A 22,680-nucleotide genomic window follows, 5' to 3' on the forward strand; every position below is an offset into this window, starting at 1 on the left:
CCAAAACCCATTTAACAGAATTCTACAATAGTTATGTACACCAGTTTCTGATTTCAATGTAAGCGCATAAATAATCAAATGTGTAATAATATCATGACGCGATTCTGCATTTTTATGGTTTCACGGTTTCACTGAGGGCAACCAAACTGCAACGTGGCCCGCATTGAAAACGAGTTTGACCCACCTGTAGGTAGACAAAGACCTTGTATTGTGTCCTACAGAAGAAAAAAAATCATAATAGAGAGCAATGCTGCACGGTGGTTAGCATGTTGGCCACACAGTCAGGAGATGCGGTTTGAATTTCTGTTGGGCATCTTTGTGCGGAGTTTCCATGTTCTCGCCACCCTAATGAGGATTAAGCGGCACTTCGGACACACCTGTTCTAATGGGTCCCATTAGTCCCATTAGTGTGTTGATGTACCTAATAAAGTGGCATCTGAGTTCTATAAATACACCTACTCGACTCCCATGAGGACAGATGACATTTGAGGGCCTTCAGTGAAATCCCAGTCAAAGCTGTAGCAAATATAACCGTGTCTTTTCATTTCAGTCTGAATGCTGCAGCGCTGCTATCAATAGACGAGCGGCGTAGTGTTTCACCGTGCTGAGAATGTAGGTCACAGGAGAGGAACCGTTCCCTGCTCACCCAAACTTCCGGGAATCAAAGTGGACATAGAGCGTCTGCACCAACAGGAAGCCAGACAAAACAAACACCTGACTAGAAAAGCACTCGAACAGCGCAGACCTCCGCCAAGCGCCATAGTTCCCCCCATAATGTGATCTACACTATAAATATTAGCCCTACATGTACTTACTTTATACTGCATACATATTCACATTCCTTGACCATGAAAACATAGCATTAGCAATTTATGATGATATCAATATTAGTTCAGTCGTTATTCACAAAATCGCATTTTCCGTAATGGTGGTTTCCTTCTGGATCTACCTCCATAGCTTTTGAAGATGCAACAAATCCTTTGGCACACTCCAGATGCCAGTGTCTGGGCTATATACTGTATAATGGTGTTTGTTACATGGTTATAGCTATAGTTATAGTTATTTGTTGTCTTCCTATGATGAAAATTCCAATATTTTTTAACATTCTGGATCATAGTAGCCGGAATTATTTCATTATCTGGATCAGTCTTTGATATTTCATAGAACCCGTTGGAAAGTGGCCCGTATTTTTTTCCCCAAGTACTCTGACCATTTTTTGTGGAGTTATATGCACAAATGCCCAAAATGGTCCATTCTCGCAATGTTAAAGAATCCTTTAAAAAATTCCTGGATCCAGATTCGGATCACCCTAAAAATGTAACCAGTTCTTCCATATCCCATTTCCGACAATTCCGGAATTTCATCCAAATCCATTCAGAACTTTTCAAGTTATTTTCAACAGAAACAAAAAAACAGATAAATGCCAGCAAAAACATAACGTCCTTGGGGAGGTAAACATAATGACACTAATAAAACAGTAAAAACAACACACAGGTGAACCTGTCTTAAAAGCCAGTCCATAAAGGTAAGATTCCAATAGAGATTTCCAATGCTCTAGCGTTAGTGCAGATCTAATGTTTGGGGGTAGGCCAGTCCAAAGTCGTGGACCCGCAACAGAAAAGACCCCATCACCCCGAGAGTTATGATAAGATCTTGGAGTGGTTAAAAGCAACTGTGACCTGGACCCCATTGTTCTAGCAGGAACATAAACAGACTGTAAGTCGAATAAATATGAAGGAGCCAGACCATTCAGCGATTTCAAAACCAAAAGAAGACTTTTAAACGGGATCATGTAAGTAACAGGCAGCCAGTGTAGGGATGCCAGGACTGGGGTTATATGTTCCCGTCTTAGTGCCAGTTAAAAGGCGGTTAAAAGACGATGTATAGAGGACTGGTCCAGACCACAATACAAGTAGTCTGAGCGGCAAGTAACGAACAAGTGAACAACATGCTCGAAGACGCTAGGGGGAAGGTAAGGTTTTACTTTGCTAGCTGTCTCAAATGGAGCCAACTAGATTGGACCACAGCACAGCACATTTTTTGAAAAAGTTTAAAAGAACCTTCCAAAAGCACGCCAAGGTTTTTTTACATGTGCTTGGCGGTATGATGATGATGGGCCCAATACACTGGCAACACCATCTAAAAGAGCTGGATTGACAAAAATAAGATGTTTGTTTTTTTGTCGTTCATCTTAAGGAAGTTAAGAGACATCCACTGCTTTATATCATTGAGACAGTTTAACAGAGCAGGAAAGGAGTCTGGACTTGACTTCAGCGGCAGATACATTTGCAGATCATCTGCAAAACAATGGAAAGTGTATGTATGGCTTTGGTTGGAAAATGATATGCCTCACTGTATTGTATTCCACTCCAGTCAGGTAGGTGGCAGCACCATGCAACACAAAACGGCTGTCAACTGCTACACCCTGCAGGCTGTTTTTTGTGTTTTTCATCTGCTGGATCTCTTGGCTCACCGCCCCACATGGGCCCCGGTGCAAGCTGACTGTTATGGACACACGTGAATCCACTCCAGTCCTGTAGATGGTGGGTGAGGCTTCTTCGTTGGTCCCCCGACGACGTTCTGTTCATCTTGCTAGCATACTCATTTACAGTGACTTTTGGCGCCCCCTATGGGTTGTGTTCAAGATGCTAGCATAGAAATACAGTGTTCCCTCGCTCTATCGCGGTTCACCTTTCGTGGATTCGCTGTTTCACAGATTTTTTATTACAGTGTATGAATGCTGTTACAGGCCTAGCCTGGCCCTTTAGGAAGAATTGCATTATAGGAAGTTGAGTGTCTATCTCTTCCCTCTGTCTGTCTGCACCGCCCATTGTTTTCTGGGTTCTGATTGGCTGTAGACCATTGTCAATCCATCCTCTTCGTGCAGCTTGCTTGCTAGCTTGTAAATGAGTCTTCGGTTTGTCTGCAGCAATGTATTTTAACAAGGGTACAAAAACTCTACAGTACAGCGGAACGGCGCCAGGATGGAAAGGCACGGTCACAGGAGTGAAATATGCGTGAGTGGCTTTATAATTTATTGCGTCTATCGTTAAGGTTCACAGAAAATGTTAATGCCTGTTTTGAGAAAAGTGTATAAAGTGTATGGTGAGGGGTTTTACAGCCTTAAAACATATATAATCATAAAAAAAAGAAGTTGGTACTTTGCGGATTTCACTTATTGTGGGCTATTTTGGGAACCTATCCCCCGCGATAAACGAGGGAACACTGTATTAGTAATACAGTATCTTCCAGTTTTGTTGCTCCTTCTTTTCGCCGGATTCCTAAAAAGTATTCTTGCCACATGGAGGATCTTTGGCCAGATTTTGCAGTATGTCTGTAGCGTTTTGTAGTGCACTTTTTTGGGGGGAATTTTGCCCATCATCCAAAATCCTCATGTGAGACATGAACACACATGTCTTTCTCTTTTCTGTGTATTCCAAAGGTATAAAAATACGTAAAAAAGAGGCAGGTAATTAATGCACATAATGGGACACACCTAATCCGCAATTAGAACACCTCAGAAAAAGCTCCAACAAGATTTTAGGGTTTTAAATCCATGCTGTGAGCATGTAGTAACAGGTACATTCATGATAACATGTCATACTTACAGTATTTTGGGACGTTGTCCCATTACATGCATTAATTAGCTGCCTATTTTGATATCTTTAGGACGCACAGAAGAAGATAAAGACGTGTGTTTATGTCTCACATAAGGATTGTGGATGACTTTTCCTTTAAAGACAACAGAGGACTCCTGTCATAGAGGATCTGTGACCAGCATAAACATACTGATTGTGTTTTAATTTATGATGATATGATCTATTTGGTGAAGTCAGTACTTGCAGAACAAAAGAGTAGCTTCGGACATGCACATAGTAATGTGGTAATGTAGTAAAGTAGTAATCATGTAATAAACATGGCCATGTGCGCGTCATTAAAGGGGCAGGGCCTCTGCTGGTTAGCTCCGTCAGCCGGTGACGTCATCACATGTAGCGAAGCTAGCCAGTTGTTTAGGGAGCTAAAGGAGGAAAAAAGGCTCCAAGCGGAACCAACACCGCTCTTGGGTACCGCGCGTCAATCGCTGTATGCTGCTGGCTTAGTTGACTTTTGTATTTTTTAATCACACTTTTCAATAATGTCCACCCCGGCGAGGAGACGACTTATGAGAGATTTTAAAAGGTACCGCAGTCCCCCTCCTTGCTATGTGTGTGTGTGTGTGTGTGGCTAGCCTAGCATGGTTAGCCCGGGAAGCTAATGGCAGCTAGCTTAGTGTAGCGACTGCTGAAGGTGCTAATCAACACAGAGTCGTTTTGAGTTGAAATGAATACACAGGTTGCCTCTGTAGCTGTTACAATACGACGTGTTTCCATGGGTGTACTTGGGAATATTACAGCAGCAGGAAGTGGTTTTGTACAGCATCCAGTGTTAGCATGAGTGTGCTCGTCTTTCCTCGGGCTAGTTTGCGTGTTATGTTGTTTGCTGATGAGATTGTCAGTGATTGGAGACAACTAACCGAAACCATTTTAATGGCTTATCTAGTCCTCCTAAGAAACTGAAAGCCATCACGGTCGTATTGTTCCAACAAACCTTGGCTTTAAAGGAAAAGTGCACTTTTTTGGAATGTTGCCCATCACATGTGAGGCATGAACACACGTCTTTCTCGTTTCGATGAGTTCTAGATTTAAAAACAGGCAGCTAAGAATGCACGTAATGGGAGGCACCTATTCCACCTGTAAAGCCTTCTGAAAAAAGCTCCAACAACGCTGTATTTACATAATATGACTTGCATATTAACCAAGATACAGCGACAATGTTGTTATTATTGTAGTTATCAACATTGTTCCCCAAAGAACTACGTTACTGAGTAGTGACACCTCGCCACACCACACTGGCTAGCGACTAGCTTCCCCGACACTCGCTCATAATGCCTCAGACCACTCGCGAAAGGCAATGCTACATATTGGAGCTGCCGCCACTGCTTTTGTTTTTGAGTTTGGAAAAGTTAACGCTATGTTGCTTTGTGAAAACAATGCACCGAGGAAAGAAGGTCGGCTCATGCTTCAAATGAGCAAAATACTGTAAGTATTACATGTTGTCATGACTGTACCTGAGCTTTTTGAAGTTTTTTTAATAGCGGCCTTTCTTGGTGGAATAGGTGTGCCTTATTGCAAGCAATAATTATTGTACCTGTCTGCCTTTTTTTTAAACCTGTTTTTATATCTTTCGAATGCACAGAAAAGAGAATGACGTGTGTTCATGTCTCAAAAGTGCGCTTTTCCTTTTAAAAGCTCATTTGGCTTTTTGTGTGTCATCTTTAGGGGCATTATGATAATATGTGGTCAAGTTTTTGTGTTGAAAAATGAGCATGAAAGTGGTCTGAATATAAATGCTGTTTGTAATGGTGCTTGTGTCTATTCTCCATATGGCATCCGTTTGTCTTTTGTTGTGCAAAGATGCTGTTGCATTGTCCAGCAGTGCAGATTATGTGTCCTGTAACTCTACGCCAGTCCCCAGGTGTTGAAGTAAACAATGGCAACATTCCTGGATCAGCCTGCGTGTCCACACCACAGGTGATGGACCGCTTTCGGTCCTGATGTTGCCCTGCCTTCTTTATCACAAGCCCTACTAGATCACCACAACCCTGCACAAAATCTAGTCGTCCGTCAGAGGAGCTGTTGTTTCACTGGCAGTGCAGAACAAATGCACTGCATCACACTAGGAGCTGTTTCCAATATTCTCACCTTCTCATGTCGCTAAAGAAGCTTAACACGCACCTGACTGTGTCAATCATAACTACTTCTGTGGCTTGGAAACCGTCAATGGAAATGAAATGGAAAGTTCTTATGAGGATTACTAGGAATAGCTTGGAATTGTGCAAAATTCTAAATGTAGTTTGTTTAGTCTATCCTCCACCCACATGTTTTTTGTTCATTGTGAGGTGCTATCCACACGGAACCGTTTTCATGTCAAAGCGTAGTATGGTTTCAGCCAGGGATGCTCTGATCAGGGTTTTACCCTGCAGATTCCGATACTGATCAAGTGGATTAATTATACATTTTTCTATTTATTTGACGAGTGCTATTGGCCAGGGGTGTTGTGTCCACTAGAGGGAGCCAGAGGACCTGGAGCCCAAAGGAAAAAAGAGGGAAGTTGATGTCATTGCAGCGCCCCAATGAATGCTTTTCTCAGATGCAATGCCTTAAGGGAAAACTTAAAAATGTTTTTTTTTTTTTTAACTGTAATCTTATATTGGGACATGTTTGTATATTTGTATATAGTGTTGTTAGTAAAGTGTTCTTTGAAAGATGACGCTGTGAGTCAGACTGTTATGTTGTTATACTGTATACTGACTAGTGGTCGACCAATATTTGGAATTTTGATGTATATCGGTATCGGCCTTTTATTTAAATCAGACGGGCCGATATCAAGAAATCAATTTAAAACTGGGTTATTTCGGCTCAGATGCAGCCGCGCCTCTCTCTCTCTCTCTCTCTCTCTACTGCCGGTTGCAACTTCTGTCTCCAGCATTGCTCCACACACGATGCCATTTGATTGGTTAATCAAGCCACGGCACGCGTGAGTGGCGGAGCCACTCTGAGACGGACGCTGTCCTCACACACACACACAAACACACACACATTGCTGAGAGGGACGTTTTCTCGTGTGGAGAACGTCCTGAGAGCAAACACACGTCAAGGTAGGGCTGGGCAACATACACCAAAACTCCGATCCCGATATATTTAGGTTGAATATCGATATGTGATACATATACCAATATTTTCTTAAGCAAAGTGAGTTTAGACAAAATCAAAGCCAAATATGCGTGTGGAGTTATTAAAAGAAATACAGTCAAACCTGTCTTAGCGGCCACCTGTATAGAACGGCCACCTGCCTATAGCGGCCACTGAAAAGTCCCCCACAGAAAATTTGCGTGTTATAGACCCTGTGTATAGCAGTCACCTGTCTAACGCGGCCAGCGGCCACCCATTTTGTATCCCTTGGTCAATATCTGACCGCATATAGCGGCCAAAATGCCGACTCAAGCAGAAGCTTCATGCACGAAAATTTGTTTTTTTTTTTTAATCAATGAAGCCGTCGTGTGTAGACTTTAATTACTGAGTCGTAGCTCAGTCACAATCATTCAAAAATCCACACAAAGTGTCAGTTGTTCGGCATTAAAAAAAGCCATCTTCTTTGGAGCTTGTTGCAGACAGTGACACCGTTTATTTCCTGGTGTGAGACAATGTGCACTGGTCAATATTGTAATGCCCCTTGTTATGGGGAAGGAGAGACTCACGTCGCCGATGCACTTTAATCGCTTTATTAACAACGGTTTATTAACCTAGTAGTGCTTTACAACTTTTATCTGCAGTCCCACAGTGCCCTCTACTGGTCAACATGTAACAGTATAATGATATGTATCTGCAAACACAACAAGCTTCTAATCACAGACATGTTAATATGTGTGCGCACAAATTCAAAATGGCCACCAAACTGTCTATAACGGCCACCTGCCTATAGCGGCCACTTTTGGCATTTCCCTTTAGTGGCCGCTATAGACAGGTTTGACTGTACTTTGTTTTTGAGGATGAGGACGTTTTTTGAAATTTTAAAGCTTCATGCAAGATGCACATAACAAAAATAAAAATAAAGTAGTATAATAAAGTATAACAAACCATGAGCTATGCTAAATCCTCATCTAATAACGAAAGAACAAAATATGCCGGTTCAAGAGGATGTTTTAAAATGTCAGCAACTCAAAAATACTTGAAATTGAACAGTAGTATTTTTAGGTAAACATTTCTAGAAGACACAAACATGTCCTTCACACATTCCTCATATTGCAAAGTTTTAAGTTGGTGAAAAATATTTTTTTAAGCTCTGAATTGGAAGTACCTCCACATTACTGAGCTACCGCTTAGACTAAAGGCTGGGTTATGCTTTCTGCTCAAACGATTGCGTGAAAATCTCCGCGGCGTCTGCTCCCAAACTGCAGGGGGCAGTGTATCGAAAACACGTGTCTACCACGGTACTAAACTAGAGCGGAAGCAGTTTGCCGTTATTTACTTGACTTCCAACATCGCGACACTTGCGTCTACTTCTTGAAGAAGAGGAATTATGTTGTATTTCTTTGCTGCTGCAACAGAAAAGGAAGAGAAGGTGGTCCAAACATCCCAGTGCTCTACACCTCAGCAGAATAACGTAAGAGCGGAGTAAACATCAGCGGCAGCTCTGCTAGCTCATAGTACCTCCTGACATGTCTGTGAATTACTTGAAAGAAGGCTGCTGATAATGCCTACAGTCAAGGTGTTGCACCCTTGTCTCGGTGCTGTTTTGTGCGGTCCATGTGTTTGTTACGTCGTCTATCTCCATCCATCAAATCTGATTTCAAGAAACGCTGTTGTCCTAAAATGCCACCCGTGGCCCACAATGGATTGCGCCATCGCGTGCAAGTATCACGAGATTTCGTCCTTGCCCTGTGATCCAAGATGGTGGCCCAAGGAAACCCAAGCCTAGGCAAAACTTTAGCAACAAGTTTGTATGTTAACCGCGGTATCACTATAGTCTGTTTCGGGGTCAAAGTGTCCCCAGCATAAACTCTATGATTGATTGCACAGGCACTTTTTAAAAGAATTCCTGGTGATGCAAGTGTAAAAAGAAGTGAAGTATAGACATTGAAAAACAAACGTCAACAGGTGAAGAGGTGTATGTTTGGTGCCCCACACATACAATAATCAGGATGCCTTGAAAAAATGTCATCAAGTGTCATAGTTTGGTTTTGTAGCATCCACAGGAGGAGTGTGTAGCACAGCACATTGGGCATAATAAGAGCTCAGGCAGATTAGTGTTAATGAGGTTAATTGCAGTGCGACACACAGATGGCTGCTTTTATAGGCCGCAAGCTCTGATTGGTCAGCTTTCATGCCAACACTCCACTTTGGCCCACTTTCTTCTCCCCCCCTCAATCTTTGCGACTGTGTGCTGTTGGATGGTTGACACGGCAACCAAACATCAGGTGTTGTGACATGTGCAGGCCGTGTTGCCAGGCAGCCTTTCTTCCAAACATTCAGTTGATACTTGTAAATGTTTTTATCTTCTTCATCTGCAGACTTCAAGAGGACCCTCCCACCGGCGTGAGCGGCGCCCCTTCAGAGAACAACATCATGCTTTGGAACGCTGTTATTTTTGGGTGAGTGTCCCGCCCCCAACCTCACCCCACCTTGTCCTGACGCTCACGCTCTTGTTATCCGCCCGGCGGCCCCAGCACTGCCGTGTGTTTCTTTCACTTTTGGTTTTGTCCGCGGTGTTTGAAGCATGTTGGCCAACACAGAATAAGACTTCCCTTCACGCCACCCGTCTCACACGAACACAATTGCTGGGTTTCAAGCATATGACCTAGAGGCCGTCTCTGTGAGAAGACGGGGGGGCAAGCATAAGCTAAAGCCACATACACACTTGGGGGCTATCCACGCAGAAACGTTTTCAGGTCAAAACGGCAAAATATTTTATGGAGTCAGTCTCTCATCCACACAGGACGGCGTTCTGGGTGACCTGAAACGGTACTTTTGAGAGAGTGGGAGAATCTGAAAATGCCGGCTTGTCATTGCCATGTATACAGGCAATACGAGAACAGTGGCGTTGCCGTCACGTGACCAGGAATGAGCTTTGACGACAAGCCAACACAATATCAGAACATTTTAACGGACATGACTCACCTCAGTCGACATTCTCCTGATATTTTGTCGTCCCTTGCTCCATAATGACTCGCACAAGTAATTCCACTTCCTGTAAGCGGAAGACGACCAACTTATGCGCATGCTTTTTTCTTCTTCTATGATTTGGAGTGTCACATGGATCCGTTTGTGTTCCTATTCACAGAGCCAAACCTACCTGTATTACATTGTTTTCACGCAGTGATGCGTTCCCGTTTGATTGCAACTATATACTAACCCTGCACAGTGTGAATTTGACTTTTTTTTCACTCTGGGGAAAAAAAAAATGGACAGGGCCTCAGTATGTTTGTGCAAAATTTTGGAGATGAAAGTGAATAACGGTGCTTGTGGTTCAAATGATTTGCTCCAATTGTGTGAGTGTACATGGTGTGATGCATGAAAACATAAAATACAGTCAAACTTGTCTATAGCGGCCACTAGAGGGAGTCTGCAAAAGTGGCTGCTATAGACAGGTGGCCTCTATAGACAGGTTGGCGTCCAGTTTGAATGTTGACCAGTAGAGGAAAAAAAAAAATGTTGACCAGTAGAGGCACTGCGGACTGCGTATAAAAGTTGTACAGCACTACTAGGCTTGTTATTATCATGGTTCATGGTTTTAATTCATCCTGAACATGCATATGAGTCAAACAGTAGCACATCACATAGTACAATTCACAATTTTGCATGTCCAAAAAGGAGTAGGAAGAAGCAAAGCTTATTTAATCCTACCCCTCATCAGTTTCACATCAGTTGCAATACATTTATTCACCTCTTGTTCTTCCAAGTGTACTTTGTAGGTCTACATGACAATGTAGTGCAATCATAGCCAAGGTTTTTACTTACTAAAAGGAAGCTAGAGGCTTAATAATAACTGATAGAATATATCCACGACCCACAGAACAAAGCTGTGCTAGTAATGTCTTACGCTTGTTTTTAATATTTTACTTTTTATACAGCAGAGTGTCATTACAGCTTTAGTTCCTCAGGAAGTGACGGGAAGTGACGGTGGGCGTCCCGAGCAGGAGAGCTAGGCTCAGTGCTAGCTGTGAGTTTCGAGAGAGTTGGGAAGTGTGTTTATGTTGGCATAGATGTAAAGTCCTGCAGTGTTCTCCGCTGTTAATAAAGCCATTAAAGTGCATCAGCGACGTGAGTCTCTCCTTCCCCACAACAAGCGGCATTACAGTATTGACCAGTGCACACCAGGAAATAAACGGTGTCATTTCTTACAGGCATTGGCTGGACAGCTATGTAGTGGGGCTTGTTTAACCTTTGCCTTGTGGGCAAGCAGGAAGGAGAGACGATGCTTAGAGATGTGTGTGTGTTCTGAGCTGCTGTCTGGTGGCCGCGTTCAATAAATAAAGTTGGCAGAAGAAACAGGAGAAGTTTCCTTCTTTGCTGGAGTCAGGTTGCCCTTACTACGGTTCGGAGCTGAATAACACTGACAAGTTAAGCGAACGGCAAAGAAGATGTGGATGAGGATTGATGAAAAATAACGTGAGTACATTCTAAAATACTTCAATTAAGTACAACCGAACTCAGTTTTGCTCCCGCTAGCGCATGTTTTTTTTTTTTTTTGTAGCGTCGCTGGGAGCACGTCCTGTTCCCAGCCTACTTTGCGGTAATGTTTTGGTGCAAATGCTCTTAAAGTTACATGTTTGACCAGGAAATAGCAAGCTCAAAAGAAGACAGCTTTTTTATGTGGAACAACTGACAGTTTGTGTGGATCTTGTGAATGATTGTGACTGAGCTAGGACTCAGTAATTAAAGTCTACACACGACGGCTTCATTGATTGAAAAACGAAACTTTTTCGTGCATGAAGCTTCTACTTGAGTTGGTAATTTGGCCGCTATATGCAGTCAGATATTGACCAAGGGAGACAAAATGGGTGGCCGCTGGCCACGTTGGACAGGTGACTGCTATACACAGGGTCCATAACATGTAAATTTGCTGCGGGGGATTTTTCAGTGGCTGCTATAGGCAGGTGGCTGTTCTATAAAGGTGGTCGCTAAGACAGGTTTGACTGTAGTTGAAAACAAGACGATGGAAAAGCAGTGAAAGCTTATCTCGGTGTTGGACATAATGAAAATAATGCTTGGAAGTAGGGCTGGGCGATTAGGACCAATACATTTATGTTGAGTATCGATATACGATATATATCCAGATATTTTTCCACAAAACGAGTTGAGTCAAAGTCAAATATGCGTACAAAGTTGGTTAAAATTCTCAGCTAATACCAAAAGCACAACATATGAACAAAATATGAAATAAAGTGCCCCGTTTAAGAGGGAATTTGTAAATGCCAGCAGCAACTCAAAAATACTTTGAAGAGTTTTTTTTTTTTTTTTTAGAAATCAGAACCTCGTAGGAGAGACAAAAAGTGAGTAAATACACCTTAATTATGTTTAAAACTACAAATAAACTTGATTCTTAATTTAAAATTGCCCATCCTTTCATCAAAATAAAATAATTTTAATATTTTATCTTTGCTAGTACCTCTCAAAGTCTAGACAGCGTAATAATTACATCCAGCCTTCACCTTTTTTTTTTTTTTTTTAATCTTGTAGTTGGTACTAGTTGTTTATTCATCACACATCATTCTTACATCACACATTCTGACACACTGACAGGTCAGTGACTGAGTCCGAATGAGGCTTGAGCGTAATGAGTAGTCACTGAATGAAGATGGAGAAACATTTTCGTTTGAGACCCTGCCCTGTAAAACGGCGAGATCCACCCCAGTGGCATCGCGCTTCGAGGATGCGTGGCTCTCCACTATGCACTGTGCAGCGGGAGCTTTACTTTCACTTTCATGTTCCCAAATACTAGAGAACTCCATCAAAAAAGTAGCTAGAGTTGTCGCCAGTCGCTTTTGAGAAAATATGTCGCCAAGAGGGTTTGGAATGTCGCCAGTTCTAGCATGTAGCATGGAGGGGGCGGGGCAGCATCCCTGCTAAGGAGCGCTGACACACAGAGCAGTGATGAGTGAGACAGACCTTTGTAGATACAAGAGAACAACGCAAATCAAGTCTATATCGATGTGAACAGTGTTTGTTTTTGATATCGTGCTTAAAAGAAATATCGATATTTCTTCTATACATAATATATAATATTGTATACATAATATAATAATACATGCTTGCATGTGTCCATCATTTCGCTGCACTGTTAAAGCCCCATAGCCAATTTTTAGCCAGATTTTACATAATATTTCCGGGCTGCTAGAAACTATCTAGCGAACTAGCAAGCCTGACTTCCAATCATTCCGTGGAGCATCTTCATTCACCACATTCTTCCAGGTGGCTATATTTCACATTTTCCAGTTCCAACGATGTTTTAACTTTGTATTTTGCATAAATTCTTCTTCTTGTTGTCCACGAGAGCCACAGCTGGTTAGAAAACGCCAAAAAAGGTGGCTTCTCAGCTTTGCGTCAACTTTTTTCTATCTCAAGCCTCGTTTACACTTGCACACACTTTGTCCCGCAGTGGTGTGCAATTTTGCGTGCCAATGAGGCACTCTGCAAAACTCTGCAAGGCTGTGTGCCAATATGCAAAGACAATTTTGAAATGTTCCAAATTTGTGGCACGCATAATTCCCGTGAACTAGTCATGAATGCAACGTGAACGCACCGCAAACTTGTGTGTGAACAATGCGGGTGTTGTGCATCAAAGCGTGCCTCTGCGTGTCTCATTCACATGAATGGGTTAACTTTTCCGCCACCTCTTGCTTGGAGCAATTATGAGGGGAATTCTCGAGTCATTTCTGTAGTGTTTTGGATTTTCGATGTGATTTTCTGGTAATAACTAATTATAATGCCAAAAGCAATGTCTTGTGGTCAACAGTTCCCTCTCCCATAATGTCCGTATCTTTTTTTTTTTTTGTCTAGTTTATTGCCTCCTTCCTGCTCTTTGCACTTTCTCTACCTTAGGCTGTGAGAAAGTATAGACTCTTTCTTTATTGCATGGGCTTCTTCTCTGGAGTTCAACATCTTGTAGGTCCTTTGCAAATAGAGGAATGAATCTAGGGGTTATGCCTGCTGTTGCTTGGCGTCAGGTGGGACACAGCGGGATCGAATAATGTCATGGATGCCGGAAGTGGTGGTGACAATGCATGCCCATGCAGGAACAATGCGCAGTAGACATAAACACTGCTTGACAAGGTGTCAGTAGTTTGTGCGGGAGCGTGGTCATTTACCTTGTTTTTCTTCTGTCCTGTCTCTCCACAGGCCTGTAGGCACACCTTTTGAAGATGGTAAGTTGTCCATGTTGTATTGTGTAAGTAGACCACTCATGTCCATCATGAGGAATGCAGCCTCACAGGTCTTAGAGGTCATTTTGGGCTTAATGTTGAGCCTTGTGGTCCTGATGTTGCTGCTAAAACAAAAGAATCCCACAAGAACACGAGAGCACAATGTACTCGTAAAGGATTTCTTCAGAAAAAGTGATCCTTGTGTTCATCTGCAGGAACATTTAAGCTGCTGATAGAGTTTTCAGAGGAGTACCCAAATAAGCCTCCAACAGTTCGCTTTGTCTCCAGAATGTTTCACCCCAATGGTAAGCTGTCATTTTCAGTGGATGCATTTTTTATTTTCACAAGCCAGAGTGCTAAACTGAGTACTAACATTGCTGTACGTTTTATTTCTTTTAAAAATTGTATTATTTCTTTATATAATTTTGTTTGCTCTTTTATTTAGATTATTGTGGATTCTGACATTTCTTTTTGATTTATTTTGTTTTGTGACATTCAGGACTATGCTGATTATTTTATGATTCCCTTTTTCCAGAATTGCCATATACAGACCCTTTCCAAAAAATTAGAATGTCATGGAAAAGTTGTTTAATTTCCATAATTCCATTCAAAAAGTTAAACTTTCATAGATTATAGATTCAGGGCCCACAATTTAAACGATTTCAAGTGTTTATTTGTTTATTTTTATGTAATTTGGGCTTCCAGCTCATAAAACCCACGAAAACAGGAATTCAAAAAATTAGAATACTGTGAAGAAATCACCATTTACTTCTCAGTTTTTGCAGGAAAAAAAAGAAAGAAATTAGAATCACATCAAATCAATCAAAATATGGTACTTTCAAAACGATATGTCAGTCTTCAATACTTGGTTGGGAATCCCTTTGCCTTAATCACTGCCTCGATGCCACGTGGCATTGAAGCAATCAGCCTGTGGCATTGCCTGGGAGTTATGGAAGCCCAGATTTCCTTGATGCTTGCTGTCAGCTCTTCTTTGTTGTTGGGTCTGGTGCCCCTCATTTTCCTCTTGAGAATACCCCATAGATTCTCAATGGGGTTTAGGTCCGGTGAGTTGGCTGGCCAGTCAAGCACTGTGATGGCATGGGCATCAAACCAGGTTTTGGTGCTTCTGGCGGTATGGGCAGGGGCCAGGTCCTGCTGGAAGATGAAATCTGCATCTCCATACAGATCCTCAGCAGAAGGAATCATGAAGTCCTCTAAAACATTCTGGTAGACTGTTACGGTGACCTTGGATTTAAGAAAGCAGAGTTTACCAACACCTGCACCGGACATTGCACCCCAAATCATGACGGACTGTGGATATTTCACACTGGACCTCAGGCAGCTTGGGTTCTGTTCCTCACCCGTCTTCCTCCAAACCTTTGGACCTTGATTCCCAAATGAAAGGCACACTTTACTTTCATCGGAAAAGAGGACCTTGGACCACTGGCCAACAGTCCAGTCCTTCTTCTCCTTGGCCCAGTGGAGACGCTTCCTACGTTGGCTCAGGTTCAGAAGTGGCTTGACCCGAGGAACTCGACAGTTGTAGCCCATCTCCCGGATGCGTCTGAATGTGGTGGTTTTTGAAGCTGTGACTCCCGCCTCATTCCACTCTTTCTGGATCTCTGCCAGATTCTTGAATCTTCCCTGTTTGATAATCCGCTGAAGCCCACGGTCATCTCTTTTGCTGGTGCATCTTCTCCTGCCACATTTTGCCCTTCCTCTAGACTTTCCATTGATATGCTTGGACACAGCACTCTGTGAACAACCAGCCTCCTTAGCTATGAAGTTTTGTGGCTTACCCATCCTATGGAGGGTATCAGTGATGGTCTTCTGGCCAGTTGTCATGTCTGCAGTCTTCCCCATATTGAACCCAACTGAGACAATTGAACCAAACTGAAACAATTTAATGACACCTGGGGAAGCCTGTGCAGGTGATTTAACTTTAGTAGATGATTAGTGTGTGACACACAGTTTAAAACATTCATGCCCTGCAAAATTTGGGCTGATTTCTTCGCAGTATTCAAATTTTTTGAATTCCTGTTTTCGTGGATTTAATGAGCTGGAAGCCCAAATTATGTAAAAATAAACAAATAAATACTTGAAATCATTTAAATTGTGGGCCCTGAATCTATAATCTATGAAAGTTTAACTTTTTGAATGGAATTATGGAAATTAAACAACTTTTCCATGACATTCAAATTTTTTGGAAAGGGTCTATGTATATACTGCACAGTATATATAATCATTGGATTTTTTTTATTGTTACATATAGATATAATTTTGTTTGTGTTTTATTTATTATTTTGGATTCTGACATTGTTTTATTTTTTTATTTGACTAGTATTTTGTATGTTGATTATTTTATGATTCCTAGGGGTGTCACAAGACACCCAACTCAAGGGATGAGATGATGCATGAGATTGGCTCCACGAGACCGAGACGAGGCGAGATTTTAAACATTCTAACAAATTGGGCGTACTGACTCGTTGGTGTTGATGGGCTCGCTTTGCTCACTATTAATATTCCCATACTGGGGCTATGGCATTTCACAGTCATCTTTTTTCCTTCTAATGTCTAGTACATTACCTTGGATTTCTCCTCATGAGGCTCTCTTGCTACACTCTGTCTATCTCTGTGTGTGTGTGTGTGTGCATGCTAGCAGCCCAGCCTTCCCCCACAGAGACAAAGCGACTGTGTGACTGACAGGACTGTATGACTTTGCTGTTCAATGGAACACTGTTGTCTATGAAGCATTGACAGACACGTATGCACATGGCAAAATTATAGAGTTAATTATCATTTATCATGGGATTTATTTATTAATTTATTATTCCAAGACATTTTTTTTCTTGAATGAGAAATCTCCCAAAGACACCCCTAATGAGTCTCCTTTACCTGGATTCAAGGGATCCATTTCAGGATTTTCCTGGAAACAACCTTATACAGGCTTTTATTGGGTGTGGGGCCACAGCCCCACCTGCTGCTGTGGCATTTATATGGGCAGGCGTGGATGATGGAAAGTTGGGGTGTCACAAGATCTCGCGAGATGAAAATGTGACAAGATTTCTCGTACTGGATATTTGCCTGCCTCCATATATTGCCATGTGCATCCGTGTCTGTATTCCTCGTCTCTCAGCTCCAAACAGGGAGGAAGAGAGTTCACTCTGTGCATTGGTTTCAGCACAATGCTTCACAGAAAAACAGCGTTCCATAGAATAACGGAGTGAGACCTGTCAGTCATACAGTCGCTTTGTCTCTGTGGGGGATGGCTGGGCTGCTAGCACACATGCACACACACACACACACACAGTGCAGCAAGAGAGCCTAATGATGAGCAATGCAAGGTAATGTACTAGAAATTAGAAGGGAAAAAAAGATGATTGCAAAGCCAAATGCCACAGCCCCCGTATGGGAATATGTAAGATGAACACGAACGAGCCAGTATGCCCAATTTGTTAGAATGTTAAAATCTCGCCTCATCTCATGCATCTTCACCTCTTGTGACACCCCTAATGGAAAGTCATGGGAAAAGTAGTAAAGGAAGTACAGTGATGTGAAAAGTTGTTTGCCCCCTTTCTGATTTCTTATTTTTTTGGCATGTTTGTCACACTTAAATGTTTCAGGTCATCAAACAGTTTTAAATATTAGTCAATGACAACACAATTGAACACAAAATGTAGTTTTTAAATGAAACTTTTTATTATTAAGGGAGAAAATAAAACAAGCCTACATGGCCCTGTGTGGATAAACTGATTAAAGCCATAAAGCCATTTGTAAAGCTTTGGGACACCAGCAAAACCACAGTGAGAGCCATTATCCACAAATGGCAAAAACATGGAACAGTGTTGAAGCTTCCCAGGAGTAGCCAGTCAACCAAAATGACCAACGACTCATCCATCCAAGAGGTCACCAAAGACAACAACATCCAAAGAACTGCAGGCCTCACTTGCCTCAGTTAAGGTCAGTGTTCATGACTCCACCATAAGAAAGACACTGGGCAAAAACGGCCTTTATGGCAAAGTTCCAAGACCAAAACCATTGTTGAACAAAAAAACATTAAGGCTCGTCTCAATTTTCCCAGAAAACATCTTGATGATCCCCAAGACCTTTGGGAAAATACTCTGTGGCCTGACGAGACAAAAGTTGAACTTTTTGGAAGGTGTGTGTCCCATTACATCTGGCGTAAAAGTAACACCGCATTTCAGAAAAAGAACGTCATACCAACAGTAAAATGTGGTGGTGGTAGTGTGATGGTCTGGGGCTGTTTTGCTGCTTCAGGACCTGGAAGACTTGCTGTGATAAATGAACCATGAATTGTGCTGAAAGAGAATGTCCGGCCATCTGTTGGTGACCTCAAGCTGAAACCAACTTGGGTTCTGCAGCAGGACAATGATCCAAAACACACCAGCAAGTCCACCTCTGAATGGCTGAAGAAAAACCAAATGAAGACTTTGGAGTGGCCTAGTCAAGGTCCTGACCTGAATCCTATTGAGATGCTGTGGCATGACCTTAAAAAGGCGCATCATGCTGGAAAAGCCTCCAATGTGGCTGAACGACAACAATTCTGCAAAGATGATTTGGCCAAAATTCCTCCCCAGCGCTGTAAGAGACTCATTGCAAGTTATCACAAACGCTTGATTGCAGTTGTTGCTGCTAAGGGGGGCCCAACCAGTTATTAGGTTTAGGGGGCAATCACTTTTTCACACAGGAACATGTGGGTTTGGATTTTTTTTTCTCCCTTAGTAATAAAAACTTTCATTTAAAAACTGCATTTTGTGTTCAGTTGTGTTGTCGTTGACCAATATTTACATTTGTTTGATGATCTGAAACGTTTAAGTGTGACAAACATGCAAGAAAATAAGAAATCAATATGGGGGCAAACACTTTTTCACACCACTGTATACAGTATGTGTGATGAAGGTAGAGTTGAGTAGTCATGAGAGTTTTTGCCCCCCAGTGTATGCAGATGGAAGTATATGTTTAGACATCCTCCAAAATCGCTGGAGCCCCACATACGACGTCTCGTCCATCCTTACCTCCATCCAGGTGGGCCATCTCTGCTTCCTCCACACACTTTTCATGTATTTTTAGTGTCACATTCTTATTAAAGCGAGCGTCTTTGCGCAGTCGTTGCTGGACGAGCCCAACCCCAACAGCCCCGCCAACAGCCAGGCGGCGCAGCTCTACCAGGAGAACAAGCGGGAGTACGAGAAGCGAGTGACGGCCATCGTGGAGCAGAGCTGGGTGGACGTGTGAAGTCTTGTTCTCGCTCTCTTTCTCTCAACCTCCTCCCGTCATCACCTCCCTCTTCCTCGTGTGTCCCCGGTGTGCGTGTGGAGAGCAGCAGCAAGTATATCACCAGACTCAAGTGCCACCCTGCAAAACAACTCCAAGATCCGCCACGAACATTAACTTGCTGAGGCAACAAGAGACGGGTGGGGGGGATGATCAATCTTACGCTTTTGTTTCATTTTACTTTGTTTTTAATTGCATGATGTGAAATAAGTTATTGCTAACAGAACTTGTAATATATCTTTGTTTGCTTGGATCCATGCTGTTCGTAGTTTTGCCGTCTGCTGCTGTGCACACCACTCCTTTGGAAAGAGCAGTTTCATGACCAAATCACCCCCACCCCAGCCTCACAAAAGAAAAAACCTGGAAAACAGGCCTTTTGATTGGGTATTGTCTTTTCTTCCCAGAATAACAAATCTTTCACAGTTTTAAAAACAGCACCAAGTCTCCATGGTGCCAATGAGTCACAACTTGGCACACTTCTCTTTTGGAGTTATTCCTGCTCTGAGGTAGAAGACGCGTGTTGGAGGAAGACACGGCGATGAGTCAGGCTAAGTTTGCATTGTGGATCCCAAGATAGGCAATGGGAGTTGTTTTTTTTTTTTTCTTCCTTTAAATGAGCCTCAACGGCAGGTGTAGCAAGTGCATGTGAAGGGGTTCCGTGTCTTGGGTGTACTCGCGGAGCCGTCGGCAGTTGATCTTCTCTAAAGGCTTTTCTGCACAGAACAGATGACACTTTAGCGGCTGCAAGTGACAGCATGTCTTAAACGCGCGCCCCTTCTTGTACCCGATACCCAATGAAAAGGCGTTGTGACAAAAATACACATATTCAACAGACAAAACTCATGTGGCAAATGATTTATTTCTCCCAATCAACAGAAGGGATATGTTACATTTTGTGTATCAAAAAGAAAGTGTATACTTATAACAATATGCTGTATAAACATAATAAAACACATTTTTCAGACGTAAGGTTTTGTCCAAACTGAATTCACGCTTGATTTTATTCTTTCAGGAAGCAACCATTAAGTCAGTCATGACTTATTTCTGCTCATAATTCATCCCACTCATGTAAGAAAGATAAAAGTTCTAGCGTGCATCTCATTCTGCAGTGCCTAACAATGTGTTCACTAAGAATATCAGAGGTAGGGAACCTACTGTATGGCTCGGGAGCCATGGATGACTATCTGGCTCTCAGACATTTCTTAATGTAATAAAATGTATTTTAAAAAGGTCAAACATCCCATGTTAAAAATAAAATGCAAAAATGAACATTCTCATGCATTTTTTCCAGAGGCCATTCCACAGGCCAGAGCTTATGCCAGCTGTCCTTCCCGTATTTTCTGGGTCAAACGCCAACACTCGATTATCACCATACACGAGTTCTTGAGAGGTCAAGAAGTAAACTTCACTCCTTTAATCAAATAGTCAGCTAGCTAATTCTGCAGTGCAAACCCTTGTGACGAAGACGGCAAAAAGGAGTACTGTGCAAAACCATGCAGCACCAGAAGTCACATTCATGGTAAGCATTTCCTTTATTATTGGTTTAACATTGTTATTAAAAAATAATACATTGACTTATATTATTAAAATGTTGGTCTTGCTTAAAAATACACACATTTCGTTGTGTTCAATGTTAAATACTATATGGATCTCATGGAAATCCATTCTAAAATGTGGTTATCATGGCTCCCTTAGCAAAAAAAGGTTCCCGACTCCCGGAGCATATACTCCATATTACTAGCTCTGCAGAATTATATGCACTCAAATGAAGCTGACATACAGTTTTCAGTGATGGCATTATTTAAATAAGGACAAGATATTTTCAGCCATATGAATTTATTAAAAAACAATGGCTACACAAAAAAATATCAAAAAACATGTACGCAGTGTTGACATAATTCTTGCCACGTTCAGTCAATTGATGATAAAACCACAACCTAGTTGACTGTATGTTCCAAAAAGCAGGAGGAAGCTGTCATCTGCCCTGTAATGCCAGAAGAAACACTTTAGTCAGCAGAGAATATAGAATGTACAGTATGTCCATGTGTGGTCCTGAATGTACCTGTTGCTGTTTCATAATCTCATCTCTTGTCTTGAAAACAGGAGCATCCTCCACCTCGATGCCGTCAGCCATTTCCTTCACTTTTTCCAGGAGCTCTTTGCTATACCTGACACAAACCACATGGGAGAGAACGTTCAAAGACGCTCATACACTTGCAATTCATTCTTCCAACACAGGGGGCGGCAGTGAGGACACATGGCGCCAGTGAGCGAAGTCAAGAAATATTCATGGTGGAAGACACCGAAAGAAGGTATTGCTGTACGGCAATCGGAAACTGTTCTACAAGTTACCGATAATCTTAAGAGCACATTTTACATGCAGTAGTATTTAACAAGTAACACACAATTGAATGGTCATACCGGCAGCCGAGAAAGACGTTGTTGGCCCACACCATCGACAGAGAAAGCAGCTGGTCCAACTGTTGGGCTTCATACTGGCTCATGTTCCGCAGTATAAACTCCTTCCGAGGCTCCCAATGCTTATCGCTCTCCCAGTGGCCTCTGTATTTCTCTACTTTTTCGGCGGCTGACTTCTTTTTTTTCTTCCCCATGTCGGAGTCAATATGCTATCCTGCAGGAAACTCTATATGTTGTGCACATGCGTGAGGCGACGTCACTACTTCTTCTTTTCTTCTTCTTTTAGTTTAATGGCGGGTTGCAACCATGACTTTAAAAGGTGCATACCGCCACCTACTGTACCAGAGTATGTAACATGGGCCATATACAGTATCTTACTTTATGCTAACTTAGATAATGAGGAGACTACTTATACTACTACTAATAATAATCCTAATAATAATACTTACAATAAAATATTCTAATAATTATCTATATTCTATTATATAATCCTGTGTCCTTCAAATATTCTATCACTGCCCTCTGTATATCTCTTACCTCCTCCCCACCTGTTCCTAAGATACCCTCAATGCTCCATTCCCTTCCTATCTTCTTAATTCTTTTCCTTAACGTTACACGTTCTTCCCTATATCTCTTGCAGTGTAGTAATATGTGTTCTACGTTCTCTATACTTTTGCACTCCATACATTCTTTGGATTTACATTTCCCTATCAAAAACATCTTGTCATTTAACCCGGTGTGATTGAGCCTCATCCTAGTTAACACTATTTCCTCTTTTCTGTTTTTTCTCTTCACCCCTTGTGCACTGATAGATTTTTGTACTTTATAATACTTTCTCCCGCTACTACCCTCATCCCACCTATTTTGCCATTTCTCCATCATTTGTTTTTTGATTATTGCCTTTACTTCGCCTTTGCCAGCAGGTATATTTATAATTTCATTCCTTCTAATTCCCATTTTAGCCATTTTATCTGCCACATCATTCCCCTCCACCCCTACATGTGTAG

At 42.0% G+C, this 22,680-nt stretch overlaps 2 protein-coding genes across 2 annotated transcripts; one reads left to right on the forward strand and one right to left on the reverse strand.

Annotated features, from left to right (window-relative positions):
- Positions 1-3,984: 3,984 nt before the first annotated feature.
- Positions 3,985-20,292, forward strand: ube2b (ubiquitin-conjugating enzyme E2B (RAD6 homolog)). The gene is made up of 6 exons (XM_054755609.1): positions 3,985-4,179; positions 9,110-9,190; positions 13,938-13,963; positions 14,176-14,265; positions 18,918-19,006; positions 19,088-20,292. The coding sequence occupies exons 1-6, from the start codon at positions 4,136-4,138 to the stop codon at positions 19,214-19,216; spliced, it is 459 nt and encodes a 152-aa protein (XP_054611584.1). The 5' UTR covers positions 3,985-4,135; the 3' UTR covers positions 19,217-20,292.
- On the reverse strand, positions 20,116-21,936 carry cdkn2aipnl (CDKN2A interacting protein N-terminal like). Its single transcript, XM_054755610.1, has 3 exons — positions 21,677-21,936; positions 21,318-21,423; positions 20,116-21,239 (listed from the first exon to the last, which is right to left on the reverse strand). The coding sequence occupies exons 1-3, from the start codon at positions 21,865-21,867 to the stop codon at positions 21,231-21,233; spliced, it is 306 nt and encodes a 101-aa protein (XP_054611585.1). The 5' UTR covers positions 21,868-21,936; the 3' UTR covers positions 20,116-21,230.
- Positions 21,937-22,680: the final 744 nt, after the last annotated feature.

This window comes from Dunckerocampus dactyliophorus, chromosome 16, assembly GCF_027744805.1.
Source record: "Dunckerocampus dactyliophorus isolate RoL2022-P2 chromosome 16, RoL_Ddac_1.1, whole genome shotgun sequence".
NCBI lineage: Eukaryota > Metazoa > Chordata > Actinopteri > Syngnathiformes > Syngnathidae > Dunckerocampus > Dunckerocampus dactyliophorus.